Genomic DNA, 18,570 nt, shown 5'->3' with positions numbered 1-18,570 from the left:
TCGTGACCTTTTTAGTTGACCTTTTGACCCCAAAGACAATCCCACAATAGGTTACCTTCTCAGGACATCAGCAACACATCATAAACGGCTTACCCTTTCAGGTCATAGGTACCACATCATAAACGGCTTACCCTTTCACATGTAGGCTGTATATTTTGTCATTTTCACAGGCCAGACCTGTGAATATTTTGTTACCTTCATGGGCCAGAGCTGTATATATTTTGTTACCTTCATGGGCCAGAGCTGTGTATATTTTGTTACCTTCATGGGCCAGAGCTGTATATATCAGGACATCAGTATCACATCCTATACGTGTTACCTTCTAAGGACATCAGTAGCACATCATAAACGGGTTACCCTTTCAGGTCATAGGAACCACATCATAAACGGGTTACCTTCTAAGGACATCAGTAGCACATCATAAACGGGTTACCTTCTCAGGCCATATGTACCACATCATAAATGGGTTACCCTTTCAGGTCATAGGTACCACATCATAAACGGGTTACCTTCTAGGGACATCAGTAGCACATCATAAACGGGTTACCCTTTCAGGTCATAGGAACCACATCATAAACGGGTTACCTTCTAAGGACATCAGTAGCACATCATAAACGGGTTACCTTCTAAGGACATCAGTAGCACATCATAAACGGGTTACCTTCCCAGGACATCAATAGCACATCAGTAACGTTTATTATGTGCTGCTTATGTCCTGGGAGGACATCAATAGCACATCAGGCCTGAGAGGTTTATTACAAGGTACTGATGTCCTGGGAGGGTAACACGTTTATGATGTAGTACATGTGGCCTGAGAGGGTATATGGTACAAGGTACTGATGTCCTGAGAAAGTCACTTCAACATGAATTGATTCCGTATCTAACTGTCTTTATCATGCTGTACTATGTATAATGAAATTTATGGTACAATGAGATGTTGCTCTGAAACTGAAAGTAAACTGAAAGAAAAATATCTGACATGGATAGAAAGCCATTCATTGTATAAAGGATTTCATTCGTGTGATTCACGCTGTAGAAAAACACAGATATACACGGAATTAGCTTCTAAACACACTTTCCGTATTAGAGTCCCGGGATCTTGTATTCAGGTTTAAAATAAACGTAAAAATAAATATAAATTATGGGACTGGATAAAAGATGTATGTAGTGAAAATCACAAAACTGTTTTGCGCTTTTTGAACTCTCAACAGGAAGGTCAACAGCGACACCAATATTTCGCTATTTTGGGCCCTGGATTCTAGAGGCCAATGCTTATAACTCCAAGTTCACATTTAGATGACAATATGATGTCTTGTTTTGTATATCAAGAAATATACATACACGAACACGGCAGTCTCTTCAATGTGACTTCTCAGATGGGACATCTTTCTGTTAAGCAATGTCACAAGCATGATTATTTCAATTTGTCTACTTAGAAATTCCATTTCTAGATAGTAAGTTCCATGATTCCAAAATCTGCAGTATTTACAAGCTGAATGTGCCGTTTGCTTCCAATATCACAATCCCCGTGAACTTAAAGCACAGGGTTTCGAACAATGTAGGTTGATGAAAAATACAGAGGAGTTCTATGGTCAACGCTGTGAAATCATTAAGGATATTTATTTCACTAATACGATATGAAGATACATGTATATGTGTTCAATGCTCGTAAATCTTTGTTATATTTTGCCTAAGCTTTATCAATTTTGTATTTATATATTTTGTTCATGTGTAAATATTCTCTTCGATTGTTTATAATACTATGGAGATATATGTATGCTTTTCAAAACAAATTCCTTTACATCTGATTCATCAACCCATCAGAAGTAGTTACCATAAAAGCCTAGGTAAAGGAGCAGGTATATATTTGGGAGTGTTATGTACGTTGTCATGGTATCTGTAAACAAGCAGTGCTCTGACGGTCCATTGTTTCTAATACAAAATATCAGTGTACATTAACTTCGTTACTCTAGCATTTAGAGACAAATTGTGGTCATGTTGACCATTGCTGGGATAGTCTGAAAACTTCTACTACTATCTACAGGCTAGATAAAACGAGAAAACATGACAGAAACATCAGGTAAGAGTATTTCAGAATTCTTTATTTTCTATCAAAATAGTCACATGACCACTATGTAAGGCACGTTACCCTTCAGTAGAATACCCAACATTGGCAAGTAGTAAATTGGAGTTATATGTCCCTTCGTACGTCCAGTAGAGACGAACGGACGATCGGACAGATACATTACCTTAGACTACAGCACCATTATAAACGTCATCAACAATTTCTTTACATATGTAATAATTAGGATTACTGAAAAAAATATCACAAAATATCCCTTACAGAACAGAATAGTCCGTATAAATATAGCCCTGTAGTCAGATTTCATTAAACAGATAGAATCGTCGTGAACTTAAAAGTTGTTGGAGATAGATCTCAGCTGACCATAATCCGGTTGAACTGGCCACCACAACCAAGGTTAATGTCGGGATGTCGATATATACTGTGAGTATACAATAACACAACAGCCCATTCGTCAGTATAATAGTAAAACGATACAGTCGAACAACTAATCGGAGATACTAAACACACGAAACATATGTACATAAAATACTGTCCCTTCCGTTCTCTACACACGATTTGGCTAAGTAACATTCACACATGCTAGCAGTCTAGATAAACCCCGTTAAATATAAACACTTAATACCAAACCCCGTATAAGTTAAAATGTCTTCACCTAAACAATAAAAAATTGTAAAAATTCGTTTACTAGTAGTCCCTCTCTTAAACCGTTCTCTTTTGTAGAACAGTTCTGCCGAACTCTTGAGCCTACAACAGTCATACAAGTCTGCAGACCAGAAAGGCGACACCTGTCACAAGAATCTGTCGAACAGAGAAACAGATCTACTAAACAGAGAGCCGACACTAGTCAGACAACTGTGCCGAACAGAGAGCCGACACAAGTCACTCAACTGCGCATAACCGAGAGCTGACACATGTCGCACAACTGTGCTGAACCAAGAGCTAACACATGTCGTGCAACTCTGTCGAACAGAGAGCAGACACATGTCACGCACCTGCGCTGAACCATGAGCTGGCGCAAGTCACACAACTCTGTCGAACAGGGGCCGACACAAATCACCCAACTGTGCATAACTGAGAGCCGACACATGCTACACAACTTTGTTTAACCAAGAGCTGACACAAGTCGCACAACTCTGTCGAACAGAGAGTCGACACAAGTCAAACGATTGCGCCAAACTGAGAGACGACACGTCAAACAACTTTGCAGAACCAAGAGCTGACACAAGTCGCACAACTCTGTCGAACAGAGAGTCGACACAAGTCATACGACTGTACCAAAGAGAGAGACGACACAAGTCACACAACTGTGCCAAACAATGAGTCGACACAAGTCACACGACTCTGTCGACCAGAGAGCCGACACAAGTCACGTAAGTTGTTTCTTGTGTTGCACGGTACAATGTCTATAAAATAACGTACAGCTGACATCAGCCATTACATTGCTATATATAAACTTGTATTTCTATAAAATCAGTCCCTCCTTACAAATCTATCAATTTTATGGCGATGTATTTAATTTTCCTTTCAAACTTGCCTGATTACAAATGTAAATTTCTAGGAGCTGCAAAAATTCGACTCTCTTTGGCAGCACAATAAAAAAAACATCTATGTAAAATGTTAACATGGTCGCATCTGACCAAAGTCAATGGAATATACATGTACTAGTTTAGTAATTAAAGTCTGTAATGATTCCTTTACGTGATAGTGTCTTTAATTGGTGATGGCGCGAGTCCTGACTTATCACGCGAAAAGTACGTTATTTTCAGTAACACGGGTCACCAATACCACTAGCACTTAATCAGTTCCCGAAGGAACAACTGGGACTAACATATTTGCTGCATTTAACAATAAAACCTACTATATTGCCATACAAAGCTATCCAATTAAATATTATACGTGTTTTGCATTTCTCAATCTATAAACTTGATTCTTGATTCCAGCAGTGTTCGCAATCTGATGAATCGCTTAAACGTTTTCTCTTCTACTTGGACGGTGGTTGGAAAATAATAGTTGAACGGTAGATATGGCTTTCCGGAAAATTCAAACACGAATCACTACTGGTGTCCATCCGAAATTCGAGCCACATTGAAAACACCGTGCAAGGATGGATATGTGGGCCGTAGTAAATGGTGTAAGGCACGCAGCAGACACTGGAAAGTATAAAACACAAATGTCTACCGACACGGAGATCAAGATACCACACACTATCACAGCCAGTCACCTCACTTTGGTCGGTCACTGGAGCAGCACTAGTCACACACTGCATAGGTTATGTAGGGCGCCGTTCCTTTAATGTGACATAATTCCACTATCTTTGTGGTGATGCCTCCTAGGTTTGAGTAAGGACCGACAATAAGGTCTATGGCGTCACCTTCTACACTTCAAGTGAGGTCGTTTGTTTCACAATGTAATGTTCAAACACCTCTGAACGCTAAGATCATTGTCATATTGTGCTCTCCATTCACAACGGCTTCCAGTTGCGACTGGTGAAATTACCCACAACGACTTCCGGATGTGACGTGTAAGGTTACCCACAACAACTTCCGATTGTGACCTGTAAGGTTACCTCCGACGCCAGTCCTCTATTATAACAAATACCGATCCATGGAACAATTCTCAGAAATCCTTGTCCCAGCCTGTAACGTCGTCTGGAGGGGGGTCGTCTTCCTCTTCTGGGTAATCGTCGAAGTTTGAGGTATCTGTTGTGCCTTTTATCTAAACAAAATACAAAAAAAAATTATTCACATTTTGATTTTAAAATGTTGGCTGCATCATGATTCTGCATGACTTATTTTGTTCCGGTACTTTGATATTTCATCTTCGCATTTATTTCAATCTACTAACGTTCATGGACGGTAAATACTTAAATAATCTATGCGCATTGCATGCTGTTTTATTGCCAGGTAATAGTGACTTACCGAAGGCGATATAGGGGGTTTGTGACTCCGTTTCTTTAGGCCATCCCAATTGAAGCCTTCGAACCATTTGTGTTTTTGGATCTCTCGCACACCACCCCGTCCGAACCCTAAACGTTCTGACGGAGTCTCCCTGAAATAATATCGATAGTGTAAAGATCCTGGCAGTGAGGTCAGTTTTATATCAACACGAGTATTTAGTCATGAGACTACCTTCTGATTTCTATACATGATAAAATGTGTTATTTTGATTATTGCGTTTATCAAGTTTATATATATAATTAAAAGGTATATACATTGTCATTTCATCAGAAATTGCTTGAAACTATTTTTATTGTAGAGTATTATGTGTCTTGTAGGAAGTTCCGAAATTGTGCATTTTCAACGACAGTTTAGACTATTTAGACTATTTATATTAACGCTTTTGTGGACGGGGTTCAGTGGATACGACAATTAAACTTCAATAAATAACAGTATCCTTCTTCACTTCCATTGGATTCGCTACCGTACCTGCATAGTTTCTTGATTAAGTTTTGGGCGTTCTTTGTGATCTTGCGTGGGAAGTCAATAGCATCAATTCCTTTAAGAATGATGTTGTATGTTTTCATTGGATCCTGCCCCGTGAAAGGCGGACTGTAACAAAAGAGAGACTCTATGATTGGTGGGAAAATGTCGTAATCTTCATGAACATTTTTTGCAATGTTGTCATTTATATTCAATATATCTATGGAAGGCGGTGTAACATAGTTTGATTTATCAATAATGAAGGTCAAATATTTTGAAAACTTAAAAAAAAAATGAAAACCTATGGCGAGGTATGCAAACGTGTCCCTTTAATTGTCCGAGAATTGAAATGACACAGAAAACGTCCAGTGATGAAAGGAGGGCATAAAACGTAAGTTGGTCCATACGATCATCATACTATCGGCTGTAGGTAATGAGTTTCCTGACCTTGAGGTAGTGTTTAAAGTCTATACATGACGTAGTATATTTACATGTTCATCATTATCTACAAGGTTTACATCCGGGGTCTTACCTTCCCGTCAGCAGCTCGAACATAAGTATTCCCAAGGACCAATAATCAGCTGAAATATCGTGACCTTTGTTGAGAATGATTTCCGGCGCCACATACTCTGGGGTGCCACAAAATGTCCATGTCTTCCTCCCTAGTCCGACCTTTTTAGCGAAACCGAAGTCCACCTGTTAAAAACGATTTCGTCTTAAATTTACCGATTGACCTGTGTAATACCAATTGACGTCCAGCGCTGTCATCTATAGGCTGGGTAAGTTTCATAACTTTGTTACATATCAAACGGGATAAAGAGAATTTGCATAAAGCCAGGAATATTTATCTACTGGGTGACTTGACTTTACCTATGAACTGAGGAAGATTTATCACTGAACTAAAATGTCTTGACTTTACTTTAAGCTGAAGTCAGATGCATCAATGGGATGACTTGACTTTAACTATAAACTGAGGAAGCTTTATCACTGGGATTGAGAGATTTCACCTACAGACCTTGTACATGAAGATCAGGTTTTATCTAGAGACTGGATAAGTGTTACATGCCTTGACGACACGATTCCATGACGACGCTTGTGTATTAGTAGTAAATCCTGCAGTATTTTCTGTTAGGATTGTTGAAGGGTTTATTTACATAGCCAACTAAGTGCTGTTGGAGGGGCCCATTTGTAACCACTTTCGAAGTCAATGACCTGGCGGAAGGTTTTAATAGGGCATTAATCGTGTTACGTCGTGATGACTAGACTAGATTACTTCTGTACCTGGTGTTACTACAAAGTGCGTGGTACTAGTGTGAACGTACCTAACTACCAACAAAACATGGTCTATAAATAGCACACGTGTAATCATAACTACTGTACTTGACATGGTTTTGATATGTAACAAAGAATGGTTCATGTGAGGAATGTGTCAGAAGAAACAGGCATATCGTATTATCCAACACGTTAAGTATGTTGGACAATGTTGGAGTTGGCGAGTCACTGGTTGGCCTGGGAGACAAAACATGGAAAAGGAAAATCATACACAATTACAAATTACTTCAGTAATTGGCCAATGCATGTAGACTTGAGGCAACATCACTCAGTCGTTAGAGACCTCGGTATTGTATTGGAGGGAGCCTTCTACTACCGGAGAAACCGACCGGCCTGTGATATCGTTGTTGTGTCCTTAGCCAAGGCTCTTGGCTACTATCGGTATGCAATAGGTATCCAGTTCGTACAAGGCAACCACGCCTCAAAACGACCCTGGCTGTTAAGGCATAACTTTGGTGAGAGGTATCAATGTGGGTAGAGCCGTGTATAAGACTTGTAAAAAATACCGGTATGGGGGGCGTGTGGGTAGTGTGGGAGAAGATAATGGTATGGGGAGGCCTGTGGGTAGTGTGGGAGAAGATAATGGTATGGGGAGGCCTGTGGGTAGTGTGGGAGAAGATAATGGTATGGGAAGGTACGTGGGTAGTGTGGGAGAAGATAATGGTATGGGAAGGTACGTGGGTAGTATGGGAGAAGATATTGGTATGGGGAGGCCTGTGGGTTGTACGGGAGAAGATATTGGTATGAGAAGGCACGTGGGTAATGTGGTAGAAGATATTGGTATGGGAAGGCACGTGGGTAGTGTGGGAGAAGATATCGATATGGGAAGGCACGTGGGTAGTGTGGGAGAAGATATCGGTATGGGAAGACACGTGGGTAGTGTGGTAGAAGATACTGGTATGGGGAGGCGTGTGAGAGAAGATATCGATGTGGAAAAGACACGCAAGTGTGGTTGGAATGGTAGGAATATGTCGTTTATTTGGAGACACATGGGTGACACAAGACTATTTAGAATCTTGTTTTGCTAACGATAAAATAAGACAATGAACTTGGATCTCTTACATATGTCTAATTCTATAGTATATACTCTAATTTTCGAATGAGGGGATGATACTGAATACTTTACAATACAAGGGGTTAATAAACAGACTAGCAATCATACCGAGATGTAGATATTAATGATTTACTATCACCTGAAGAATATTATACAAGTATTCTACAGTTATTTGTTTGGAATTCTGATCCTGGGAGTCGGTACTTTACAAATTGAATTACGTAATTTCAGTACTATAAATAGGGGGAACTATCGATAACTGAAACATATGTGTAGTTTATCATAAAGATAGGAAATCTATTAAAAATATGGTTAGTAAATAATGCAAACAATGGGGAACTTTGTTTTTGGTTTCGCTTTGTTTACAGTTACTACACGTGCGCACTCGTTCCGGTCCCTGGTCTGATATAAACTTATTGCACCATAACTTCGGTCGAGAAGTTCTCCAAAGATTTGTTTCTACCACTTCAACAGCTCAACCCCATCCCCCACTGGACCGATTTTGATGTATCGCTGAGAGGCAGTTGATGATACTGACATATCATCAGTGTCACATGATAATACTGACCATACTAATGTATCTTCTGAGTCACATGACAACACTAACCAGTAGTGTGACCTATCCTGGCGAACTCACCAATTTGACGTATCCCTGAGTGTCGATGAGGAGGTTTTCTGGTTTGAGATCCCTGTAGACCACGCCCTTGTTATGTAGATAGGCGAACGCCTCCACCACACAGCCTGTGTAGAACCGAGTGGTGCTGTCATCAAACGAACCCCTAAGAAATACAAATATCATATATCAATATTTTATTATGAAAATGATCACAGAGAAATGGAAATCAATCTTACTGAGAGCTTATAATATTTAAGGGATTTCATCAAGCCATGTGGGATTTGTGTCTACTCACTTGTCTCTGAGGACGGTCCACAGCTCTCCGCCTAAACACACCTCTAGTAGCATATACAGGTATTTTCTGTCCTTAAACGTGCGATATAGTCTGTGGGTAACAAATTAACACTTAAAACAACAGCTTTCTTGTTATCATGGCAGCATGAAAGATCAAGGGGAGATAACTGTATGATAAAGAGAAAACAAAGTAGGATTTGACTCTAAAACGTGTCTGACAAGGGGTTTTTGAGATAAGAAATGTATTCAATTTTTATGTTAATAATAGAGTCCGCCATGTGGGCCCACGTGCTGCGTGCGTGAGATGTGATGCGATATGTGCGCGAGATTTGATGTGATATGGCGGAGGGCGTTTTAACACGCTCAGAGATGAAGCCAACGCCATTGCTGCACTTGATGTAACACACTTAACAACGTTTTGGCAATGCTATTGTAACGACGCATTAAATTTTCGGTAATAAAACATAGCATCTAGATAAACAAACAGCACGTGGTGAACAACCCGCTTGGGGAGCGTGGTCACGGTCGTGTCCTTATCAAGGCCAGTGGGAGAGGGTGGCGTGTGGATGAAAGATGTCTACTATTACTATTACCCAATGTCATAGTTCGCTTAAAATCAAACGAAACGACTCATCACACTGACCTGACAATAAAGTCGGATCTGGATTCGGACATGATTTTCTTCTCGTTCATGATATGTTCTTGTTGTCTCGTTTCCACAATGTGATGCTTCTTGAGGATCTTCAGTGCGAATGTTTTCGAATTATCATTGTTTACTTGGACCTACATAACAAAAATATTTGACAATAATCAGAAAATAACAATGTTTACTTAGACAAAGCAAAACACCATAGAATAAATATCTGTTAACAGCAAAACAGACGAAATTGTGTTGCAGCTGAAAACAATAATTTTATTAGTTGTAAGAGAGAGGTAGAAGGGATGCAAGTATTCAGGTCAAGGTCACTCTATCTTAACTCCTGCACAGGTGGTGCACGTATCGTTACATAACGAACATGACAACACAGAGACGTCGGCGGACCATTTACATAGCTACTGTGATGCGTTGGGCGGTAGTGGTTTTCCGTTTGTGAAGGCAGTAAGAGGGATTCCCGTGAATGCATATAGCCACAATACCATTCATTTCCCGACCAGACGTGTGGTAAATCTAGCTATCATCAACGCAACATAACTCCCTCACCAAGTCTGTGGGTCGACAGTCGTAATACACAGATCAAGATCATAATGACTATGGCGGAACGATGAAACGACGATCTTGTCTAACGCTTGACCTATCCTTACTACACATCAAAGCACTACAATGATACATTTCTGAGACAGGTGGGAATTTGGCGACTCTTCTGAGCATGGATTATGAGACTCAACAAACGTTAGCCAATGACGGCTTTAGTACATTCAGCGCAAAGTGTTGAGCTGCTTATGTTCTTTTAAGTTGGCTACAAGTCCGACATCTTCCATAAGTTCATATCATTTTTTGTTCAAGAGATGTTACCTCATAAATGATGAAAGGCCCTACACGTGGTCATTGTCTAATTTCCAGCTGTCCTATCACTGAATACAATCCCACTGACAATAACGTAAGGCCTTATATAACGGAACCATGACGTAATTCTTGGCAGTTACATTTTGGTTTGTAATTACCTCACGTAATCTTTCTAAACAATACAAGTGGCTGAGACAACATCTTTGGAATGAAAACGAATCTTGGTTATGAGTAAAACACCTAGATCAGGGTCGCGGCCTGGGGGGTCGCCGCATCACAAATTGTACCTCACGGGGACAGACATGTTATCATAACAAAGGAACATGCGACGTCAAAATGAACTTACTAGGCTAGCGTTACCAATATCATTATGTATATTTGCATAGGTTTTTCAGGTGTAATAAAATACCCGTTTGCTACGGCTTGATGTGTTAACCTGTTGGTTTTCCCGCAGCGGTGATAACTCTCGCTGCGCGTGCATGTCTATCTGTTAGCCAACGAACCACAAAAAGGAACGCAGCACGCGCAGGTCTATCGGAAATTGATGAGTGCGTATTATACCTATGTACCAAAGTTGCTGAAATGCCAACGACCCGTCCACATATATACCCCTTGTCAGTTGTGGGGCCAGCATCTGTTCATATCTATCTAAGCATGGGGATCGTCTTTTTATAGAACGGTGATAAATTATATCATTTTTCTATAATTTCGTTCCAAAGTAGAGCTTGCCAAGATCTAAGATAATCTAAAACTACATCAACACCTCCTCTCGATCTTTCTCCCCGAGATAAACAAAAAACAAAAAAATCTGTTGTAATGTACTTGTGCGTCGTCTTTCCGTCGGAGATGATAAATAACTCCCCTTGTCAAATAAAATCGTATCTTACAATATCAAACGCAGTAATAGAAATGCCTGGGTCAAAAACAACATATGTATTGAAATGTAAACAAGTGTACTTGAGACATAAAATAGCAAGAAAACACGGTAAATCTAAGGAAAAAGTAAGTTTTGATATCTCCTATAGCAGGCACTTACCAGTTCTACTCGGCCGAAACCTCCAACTCCAAGAGTCGCGACTATACTGATGTCGCTGAGTTTGAGTTTTACAAACTCGGGGTCGAACCTAAATAAAACACAACGCCATATGTCACACATTGTTTACGGTATTAGTGTAATAAGGTTCTTCATTGTTTATTGTGATCATTTTTTTTATCTGCTAATGTGTTTGAAATGTCGAGAAGAATTGTCTGACATGTACATTGTACACAGGTAGTCGGCTTTGATGTTAACACACACCGGTTTACTAAGGATTTATAAACCAAAAGTTAAGGAATACGTTCAACAGAGACATTCGCCGTTGTTGCAGCACATCCATTAAACGACAACATTTTCCTTGCAGCCAATTTTGAATAAATGCAGGTTATAATTCATGACCCGGGAAATGTGTAAAAACAAAACACATGAAAATACTGGCAACATGATTTGTTTTGATTTAAATTTTCTCAGCCCAAAAACGATACCATCACCTCTTTTAACTGTGGCAAGGATCAATAGCACATAAATCATTAATTATCATCAATTCAAGCACCAAACAATTTCCTTCCCGAGTGTCTGTAAGCATTACGAATATACAATGACAAATATCGAATATCCATCTTCACTTGAAAACCTCTCCATGAGATTTGCATGGCGGATAATGCACATTGCATTGACGGCTGACGTATACAAGATATCTTAGAGGCATTGTTTCATCAATAGACGACTTCGTGTGCCATAGCCTAAGCCGGTTTTATCTGGAAGTTGCCACCATCCGCTAGATCTGGTGATTGTTGTAGAATAAAATACTTGATCTGAAGGGTGTCGGTTTTATGTCTTGCGGAGTTAAAAATGGATTCTGCTCTGAAAACGGTTCGGTGTTTTGGGGATAAATAAACTTTTTTTGTTTTTGTTTTTCACAACGCTAAAATCGCTTAGACTTAACTACAGAGGAAACAGGTTGTATGTGACGTTTTACTGTATAGGGTTCATCCCCAATAGTCTGGTATACTTACACAGCTTTCTCGTCCTCATCTTCATACACTCGCTTGAGCTCATCTAGATCACTGATTAGCTGTGAGTAGGACCTACAAATGCAAGACAGTTAATGAGTATGTTTTAATCCAGTGTGATATGGAAAAGTAAGTCTGTATGGCATTTTAGTAATCAACTGGTAAACATTTGTCTCAAGATGTATAACCGTTGGTAAACATATTTGTCTTTAGGTATATTTTAACCGTTGGTAAACATCTGTCTCAAGATGCACAACCGTTGGTAAACATCTGTCTCAAGATGTATAACCGTTGGTAAACATCTGTCTCAAGATGCACAACCGTTGGTAAACATCCGTCTCAAGATATATAACTGTTGGTAAACATCCGTCTCAAGATGTATAACCATTAGTGAATCTGCTTCAGAGGGTACAGCCTATGAGATCGGTTGTTGTGGACAAGAACTCAAGAACCTTCAAAGAGAGTGGACTAGAAGGAAGCAAAGTGACATTGAAAAAGCTGCCTTCATAAAAGTCTTCAATTTTCCCGTCAAACAAAGTCTTCTACATAACTTGTCAGCACTTCCTATCTTTAAGAACTATATTTTCGTTTAACATCATGTTCCAAGCACTGAATTGTGTTTTCAGTATGCCGAGGACCTTAATTCTTATGTATTAATTAAGGGACAGACTGTATATAGGGTTCTACCACACAGGCTGTTGTGAACCAACCATATCACTAAAAGTAAGTTATCAAAACTTAATGAAACTAGATATTAACCACGAGAAAATACTAAAAATGAAAACGGAGACTATCTCATGTAAACCGAAACAAGCACTTGTCGTTGTGAATTTTAATAAGTTGAAATATCTGATGCATGTTTATTATTTTAATACATATTTAAGTATTTATTATTAGAAATACGCACAACATGCTTTATTTCTGACGTTTCGTTTGACAAGAAAAAAGGTCGGACATAACTGACTGTACCAAACCTGGGACACAGTCACGTGGGTTGGGCACCACCGATCGATACTTTTAAAGCATAGGGAATTTTATAAAATAAAATTGCTTGTATTTCCAGATTATGATTTTTTTGGACGCATACAGTTAAAATGTTACAGCTGATGATTAATTACAGGTAACCAACAAAATGTCCAAGGCTTGTAAGATTTTCACATCGACTCTCGAGGAACGTTTCCACGTGCAGAGTCCTTCTGCTAATTAGATGTGATGAGAATACGATATTGTCGTCAAGCCAAGTCCACCTAGAATGAGTTACTCTGTAATTGAGAGGCAGATATATCGCTCTGTAGACACGAGTATCTCCGGAATGGTACTAATTTATACACACCATGTGTCACAAGGCCAAACGCAGCATATCGAGATATTTTATTCATAGATTCAGTTCGTGCAGTTTCCAACACGTATTACAGACTCCATGCCAACACAGCTAGAGATATCTTAGTTTTAGCGACATTTATTTCATTTTTTGCCAAAGAAATATCTCATTGAAAAAAGTGCGTTTTTTTCACTAGTGAAAATAACACTTTTTCGATATTTTTCATTGGTAAAAATAAGACTTTTGCAGACTTACGCAAATGAAAAGAGAGAACACAAATTGACAAAAAACACTAAACCAGACAGCTGAAGGGGTTGTTTACTTGCACGACCTTCAATTCCATGGTTGACGTTCAGTTCCATGAAAGTCAGCAAAAGTGCAACCCAAATTACCTTATCAGACATCAAACCCAATCCAAAACCGAACGTCTTGAATGTGGAGCTAACACTTCAGACATTTCAAGGGAATTCGTGTCATTAACAGCGACAACCGTAGGTTGCCGCCATATTTTCAGCCGCGTAGTATTTTCTCACAGGTCAAACTCTCTTTGAACGTTTAACAGCAAATTTTGTCTCTTAGTTACATAAAAAGGTTACATTTCCTAGATGATTATGAAAATAGATTTATATTGAGATGTACTTTTGTTTTTTTATATTTAAATATATTTTGTCGCATACTGCCAAGTTTTAATGGAGAGTAAAGTCCGCGAAAAATGTAGCCAGCTTTCTCGTTATACATCTGTTCTAAACATGCCAGTAACCTGGCTATCTTGCTTGCGAAAATGTTATAAATGTAATATTTAATAGTATCTTCATTAATAACAATATATTTCACAAGTGTGTCTAATATTTTAGTACCGTTCACGAGTGCGCAATATTTGTTATTATTAAATATTCTTAATAAATTATCGGTGGTATTACGAACACTGCGTTACAGCTGTCCGGTTCGTAAATCATAATAACACAGGACAAAAACAACAGATTCCAAAATAGAGTCAAATGAGAGGTAAGAATGAGACATCTATAACATTGAAAATTAGCCATTTAAAGTTTTATGGGGAAAACAGTGGTTTCGTGCTTCTCAATAACTGTAAATTTCTTACATATTGAGATAATGGTGACAATACGTGCTTTATCAGTGTGTTTTATACGAGACATTTCAATGGCCTTAATTTATCATATCCTCGTTAACGATAATAATGCTTATCCTCTATACTTTGTACTATTATGTGTGATGTTTTTATATGCATTACTTATGGAGATTGTGCAACTGAAATTATTGTCCATTTCAATAAATAATCTGACCAGCGAATTCGTCTACCTGGTCAGTTAGATACTGACCGCGGATAACCTGAACACCGTGGAGTTAGATCCGCGTTGACGGTAATAATACATTTAAACATCGATAGCATGTTCGCAATCAGTAAGGTTCTTGATTCTGTATGAAACACATATTCCACCGTCAAGTCGCGGAGTTACCAATATCAAATTTCCTAATTTCGACTGTTATTAAATTTTATTAGTCTTTTTCATTCACATATCGTGAAAGAGCTTTGTGTTACATCAAATAACAGGGATAAACACATACTGTACTGTTCTGGTCGAGGGACAGGTTATCAACTTTAAGATAATTTTGAACGTGCCAACAAGAGAGTGTTTCACATTGCCATGACCTTCCTATTGTGTCGGGAATAGATATAACGTGAAGCTACCTGTCTACGGAAAATATACAGACCCCGGTTTTGATACGCCCCACCACACCGGAACATGTATGCCTATCGCTGTTTCCAGATTCAAACCATTAGTCAAGCTTGACTTTTGAATTGAGGGAATTGTCTGTGCTCATTAAGTTCCCATATTTCAAAAGCTGTACCTGTCAACAGCCAATTATAACCCACAGCTAGGTATTACGCCCCTGGAGATTGTATCGACAGGTCTCTGTATGGTTAATGCGCCTTGCACTTCTTACTGATGGAGTTACGGTCAAGTGTGACGCAACACAGAACGTACAATTCACTTTTGTTCCGGTAGTGAAATGCAGACTTTTGTATATAAAAGACCAAAAATGTCATTGGTAAGAAACATCTTCATCTCTTCAGCCTCGTTTGGAGTAAACAGCTTGAAGGTGTCGATGGAAGTTTAACCGTGAGTTCACTTGCACCGACAGGAAGATCACAGGTTAAGAGATGCTTCACAGCTACCGTATGTAACATTTCAAAACAATCGGCTAACATCAACATAGGTGCAATAGTAATAAAGGATGCAACAGATACAAAATGGCGGTGCTCTAAGCCATCGTTGCTACAGCGGCTGCTTGTTATCTGACTGCGCTGATGAACTAGTGATGATGGGCCCCGTCATATCTGTCCGTCAAGGGTGGGACTCTTCTAGTCAACATATCGCAGAATTTAACTGGATGTCAAAAACCTTATCTATTTTTGTTGACCTTGATGAGGAAGATTAATCACCGCTTGACTGTTTATGAAGGTCGGGGTAGGTAAAGCCCTGTATAAATCAGTTAGTATTGTCACTCCCCTGATTTAACGGGCGGCCCTTATCCACCACCAGATGGTGCTGGTATAGAGTGGCCATCTTTGTGGAGCCAGATCATCTCCTGTAGGTCCGTCTGCTAGATATTACAATAAACATGCTTCACCACTTATCAAAAGGTTATCATATGCTATAAAGAGAGGGAGGGGAGATGGGGGACATCTGAGAGCATTTACTAAACCCCGATAGTTTACTTTTCATGGTCCGAAACTTTCTAGATGACCACTGTCGATGAGGTACCAGCTGATCATATCTACGGCGGTGCCTGGTTTGTATATTTCACGTGGGAAAATGACGTCAAAACAATTCCGCCTCTTAGCCAAAATAGTTCTGCACAAGCACATCTGCTCTCATAACATACAAACCTAGATATGAATGCAAATAATACTCCGTCATTATCATTATTGACGAAGATAACATGATGGTATACAGGGGCACTGATTAAGGATAAAAGGACAGACGGTGGAAGGATCATGTGCACTTAAAGGCCAACAAAACATACTTACTCTCTATCAATGACCAGACAGTCCACTCCAGCCGGATCAGCTGCCACGATACTGGCTGTCCGGACATCTTCCCTGTAAAACAGATAAGGACACAAACTTTTAGTGTGGTAAAAACCGAATAAGTTAACAATGTCTTTCAATACTTTTTCATCAAAGTCTACCTATTTGTCGGTCATCTCCAATTCGTCCCTTTACGTTTTAACAGACGAGCCATTCTTCCGAGTTCTTGCCCACTTTTATTACGATATAAAGATATCAATGTGATTCATGCATTATTTATCTCATGAAAATGATTAATTTGAATCGTGAAATGCAACGATGTTGCAGTGAGCATGTACCGTTTTATGTTCGATTCTGTCTAGTTTGTATCCCGAGTTATCTCAACATTATGTCGTGACGACCTGAGTATGATAACCTGTCTGGGCGTTACAGATCCTATACTGCCTGCTGGGTTCCGCAAGCTCATGTTTACCTTATATCTACGCTAAATTGGACATAAATGTTCCGTGGACGCTGGGCAAGATTGCGAAAGGATTACTGTCGAAATTGGATTAATGGAAGGCGAGGCGAATACAGATAAATACTTAGTCAAGTTAGAGGGGGATCTGGGAGAGGGCTGTAATAGTGTATACAGCGAGAGGTAGAATATAAACCCAGTGATTCGAATGGTTTTCTATCACTTTTATGTATAACAGAAAGTTCGACTGGAGAAACCATCAGAAGAGATTACAGCCCCGGGGCATCGTCCTGGTGCGGTCAGAGGCCCAGATACACGCATGGGTGGGAACCGACATCAAAAGCTGATGAATTCCGTGACGTTTTAAAATCTGGAATGATGGATTTTTTTCTATATTTATAAACTGGGACAATGTGTAGTCCATGAAATTGGAAAGAAAGCATAGAATTCCCCCAAAGCTTCTACATGCCATCATCGACTATGCATAGAAAAAATATTCAATGTAAAATGGTGAAATAAATAGACTTTATTTATTTCACAACAATTGCGAAATAAGTTTTTCTAACTTATATGAATCACTCTTGACCCGGATGTAAAGGGGCCTTAAAGTGAGAGTACCCTGGGAAACCCCACGTGGTCGGGTAGGTGACCTCGATACGTTTTCACGTTCGTTCCGGAAACCCAAAGCCGGACGTCTAGGTGAAAAGCGAGCGCGTTACCACTGTGGCACCCGACTACCAAGTCGGGGGTATACAGAACTGGTTTCATTACCAGTGAGGACTATGTTATGCCCAATATAGTCGACACTATATGGAAGTCCCTTCTCACTGAAGTCCTGCTTTGAAAAGTTTGGATTGAGCAGTTTTGTTAAATTAAAATTATTTTTTGGTTCCGTTTGTGGCCTTAATTTAGAGGTCATACTGGGTAGCCACACCACCGCCAACTACGTCACCAAGTGCTAGCGTTGGAAGGCTATATCATAAATACTAATATTATTCTTATTTCGTACAGGCATCTCTACGGAGTGCAGATTGGTCAAATATATTTCCTGCGGCGTGAATTAGCACAGACAGCAGCGGGCGGTCAATGGTCAGTCTATTAACATATCAAACAGTGGCAAATAGCCCGTCTGTAAAATACCTACAACGGTCACTAAGTTGTGTCTATCGGAATTCCGGTTCTATTTGTAAAGTGCAGACCTATTCCAGTATAGGCAATGGGTGCTACATCCGTACAGTTCTTACACAATACCGGTCATTAAAGAGACGGGGCAAGTTACAACAGAGCGTATTTAACAAACATCACACGGAATAACTTTGAACGCCGGCGCCATCAACTTGTAAATGTTGGATTTGCAGACATATGTGTATTTAAATGGCCGGT

At 39.5% G+C, this 18,570-nt stretch overlaps 1 protein-coding gene across 1 annotated transcript in view; it reads right to left on the bottom strand.

Annotated features, from left to right (window-relative positions):
- Positions 1-2,081: 2,081 nt before the first annotated feature.
- Positions 2,082-18,570, bottom strand: part of LOC132543952 (cGMP-dependent protein kinase 1-like) — a 102,107-nt gene continuing 85,618 nt past the window's right edge. Inside the window, exons 8-17 of the mRNA XM_060207510.1 lie at positions 16,731-16,802; positions 12,358-12,429; positions 11,342-11,429; positions 9,445-9,584; positions 8,803-8,892; positions 8,529-8,670; positions 6,038-6,201; positions 5,512-5,634; positions 5,005-5,134; positions 2,082-4,801 (exon numbers count right to left, since the gene is read on the bottom strand). Of these exons, the coding sequence (XP_060063493.1) occupies positions 4,703-4,801; positions 5,005-5,134; positions 5,512-5,634; positions 6,038-6,201; positions 8,529-8,670; positions 8,803-8,892; positions 9,445-9,584; positions 11,342-11,429; positions 12,358-12,429; positions 16,731-16,802 (1,120 nt within the window). The 3' untranslated portion in view covers positions 2,082-4,702. The remainder of the gene's footprint in view (positions 4,802-5,004; positions 5,135-5,511; positions 5,635-6,037; positions 6,202-8,528; positions 8,671-8,802; positions 8,893-9,444; positions 9,585-11,341; positions 11,430-12,357; positions 12,430-16,730; positions 16,803-18,570) is intronic.

The sequence above is a fragment of the Ylistrum balloti genome, unplaced genomic scaffold, assembly GCF_031769215.1.
Source record: "Ylistrum balloti isolate Yb309-2 unplaced genomic scaffold, AGI_CSIRO_Ybal_v1 Utg369772, whole genome shotgun sequence".
In the NCBI taxonomy this organism is placed as follows: domain Eukaryota; kingdom Metazoa; phylum Mollusca; class Bivalvia; order Pectinida; family Pectinidae; genus Ylistrum; species Ylistrum balloti.
Note: the sequence above shows the minus strand (reverse complement) of the source record. Positions and strands in the feature narration are given on the sequence as shown.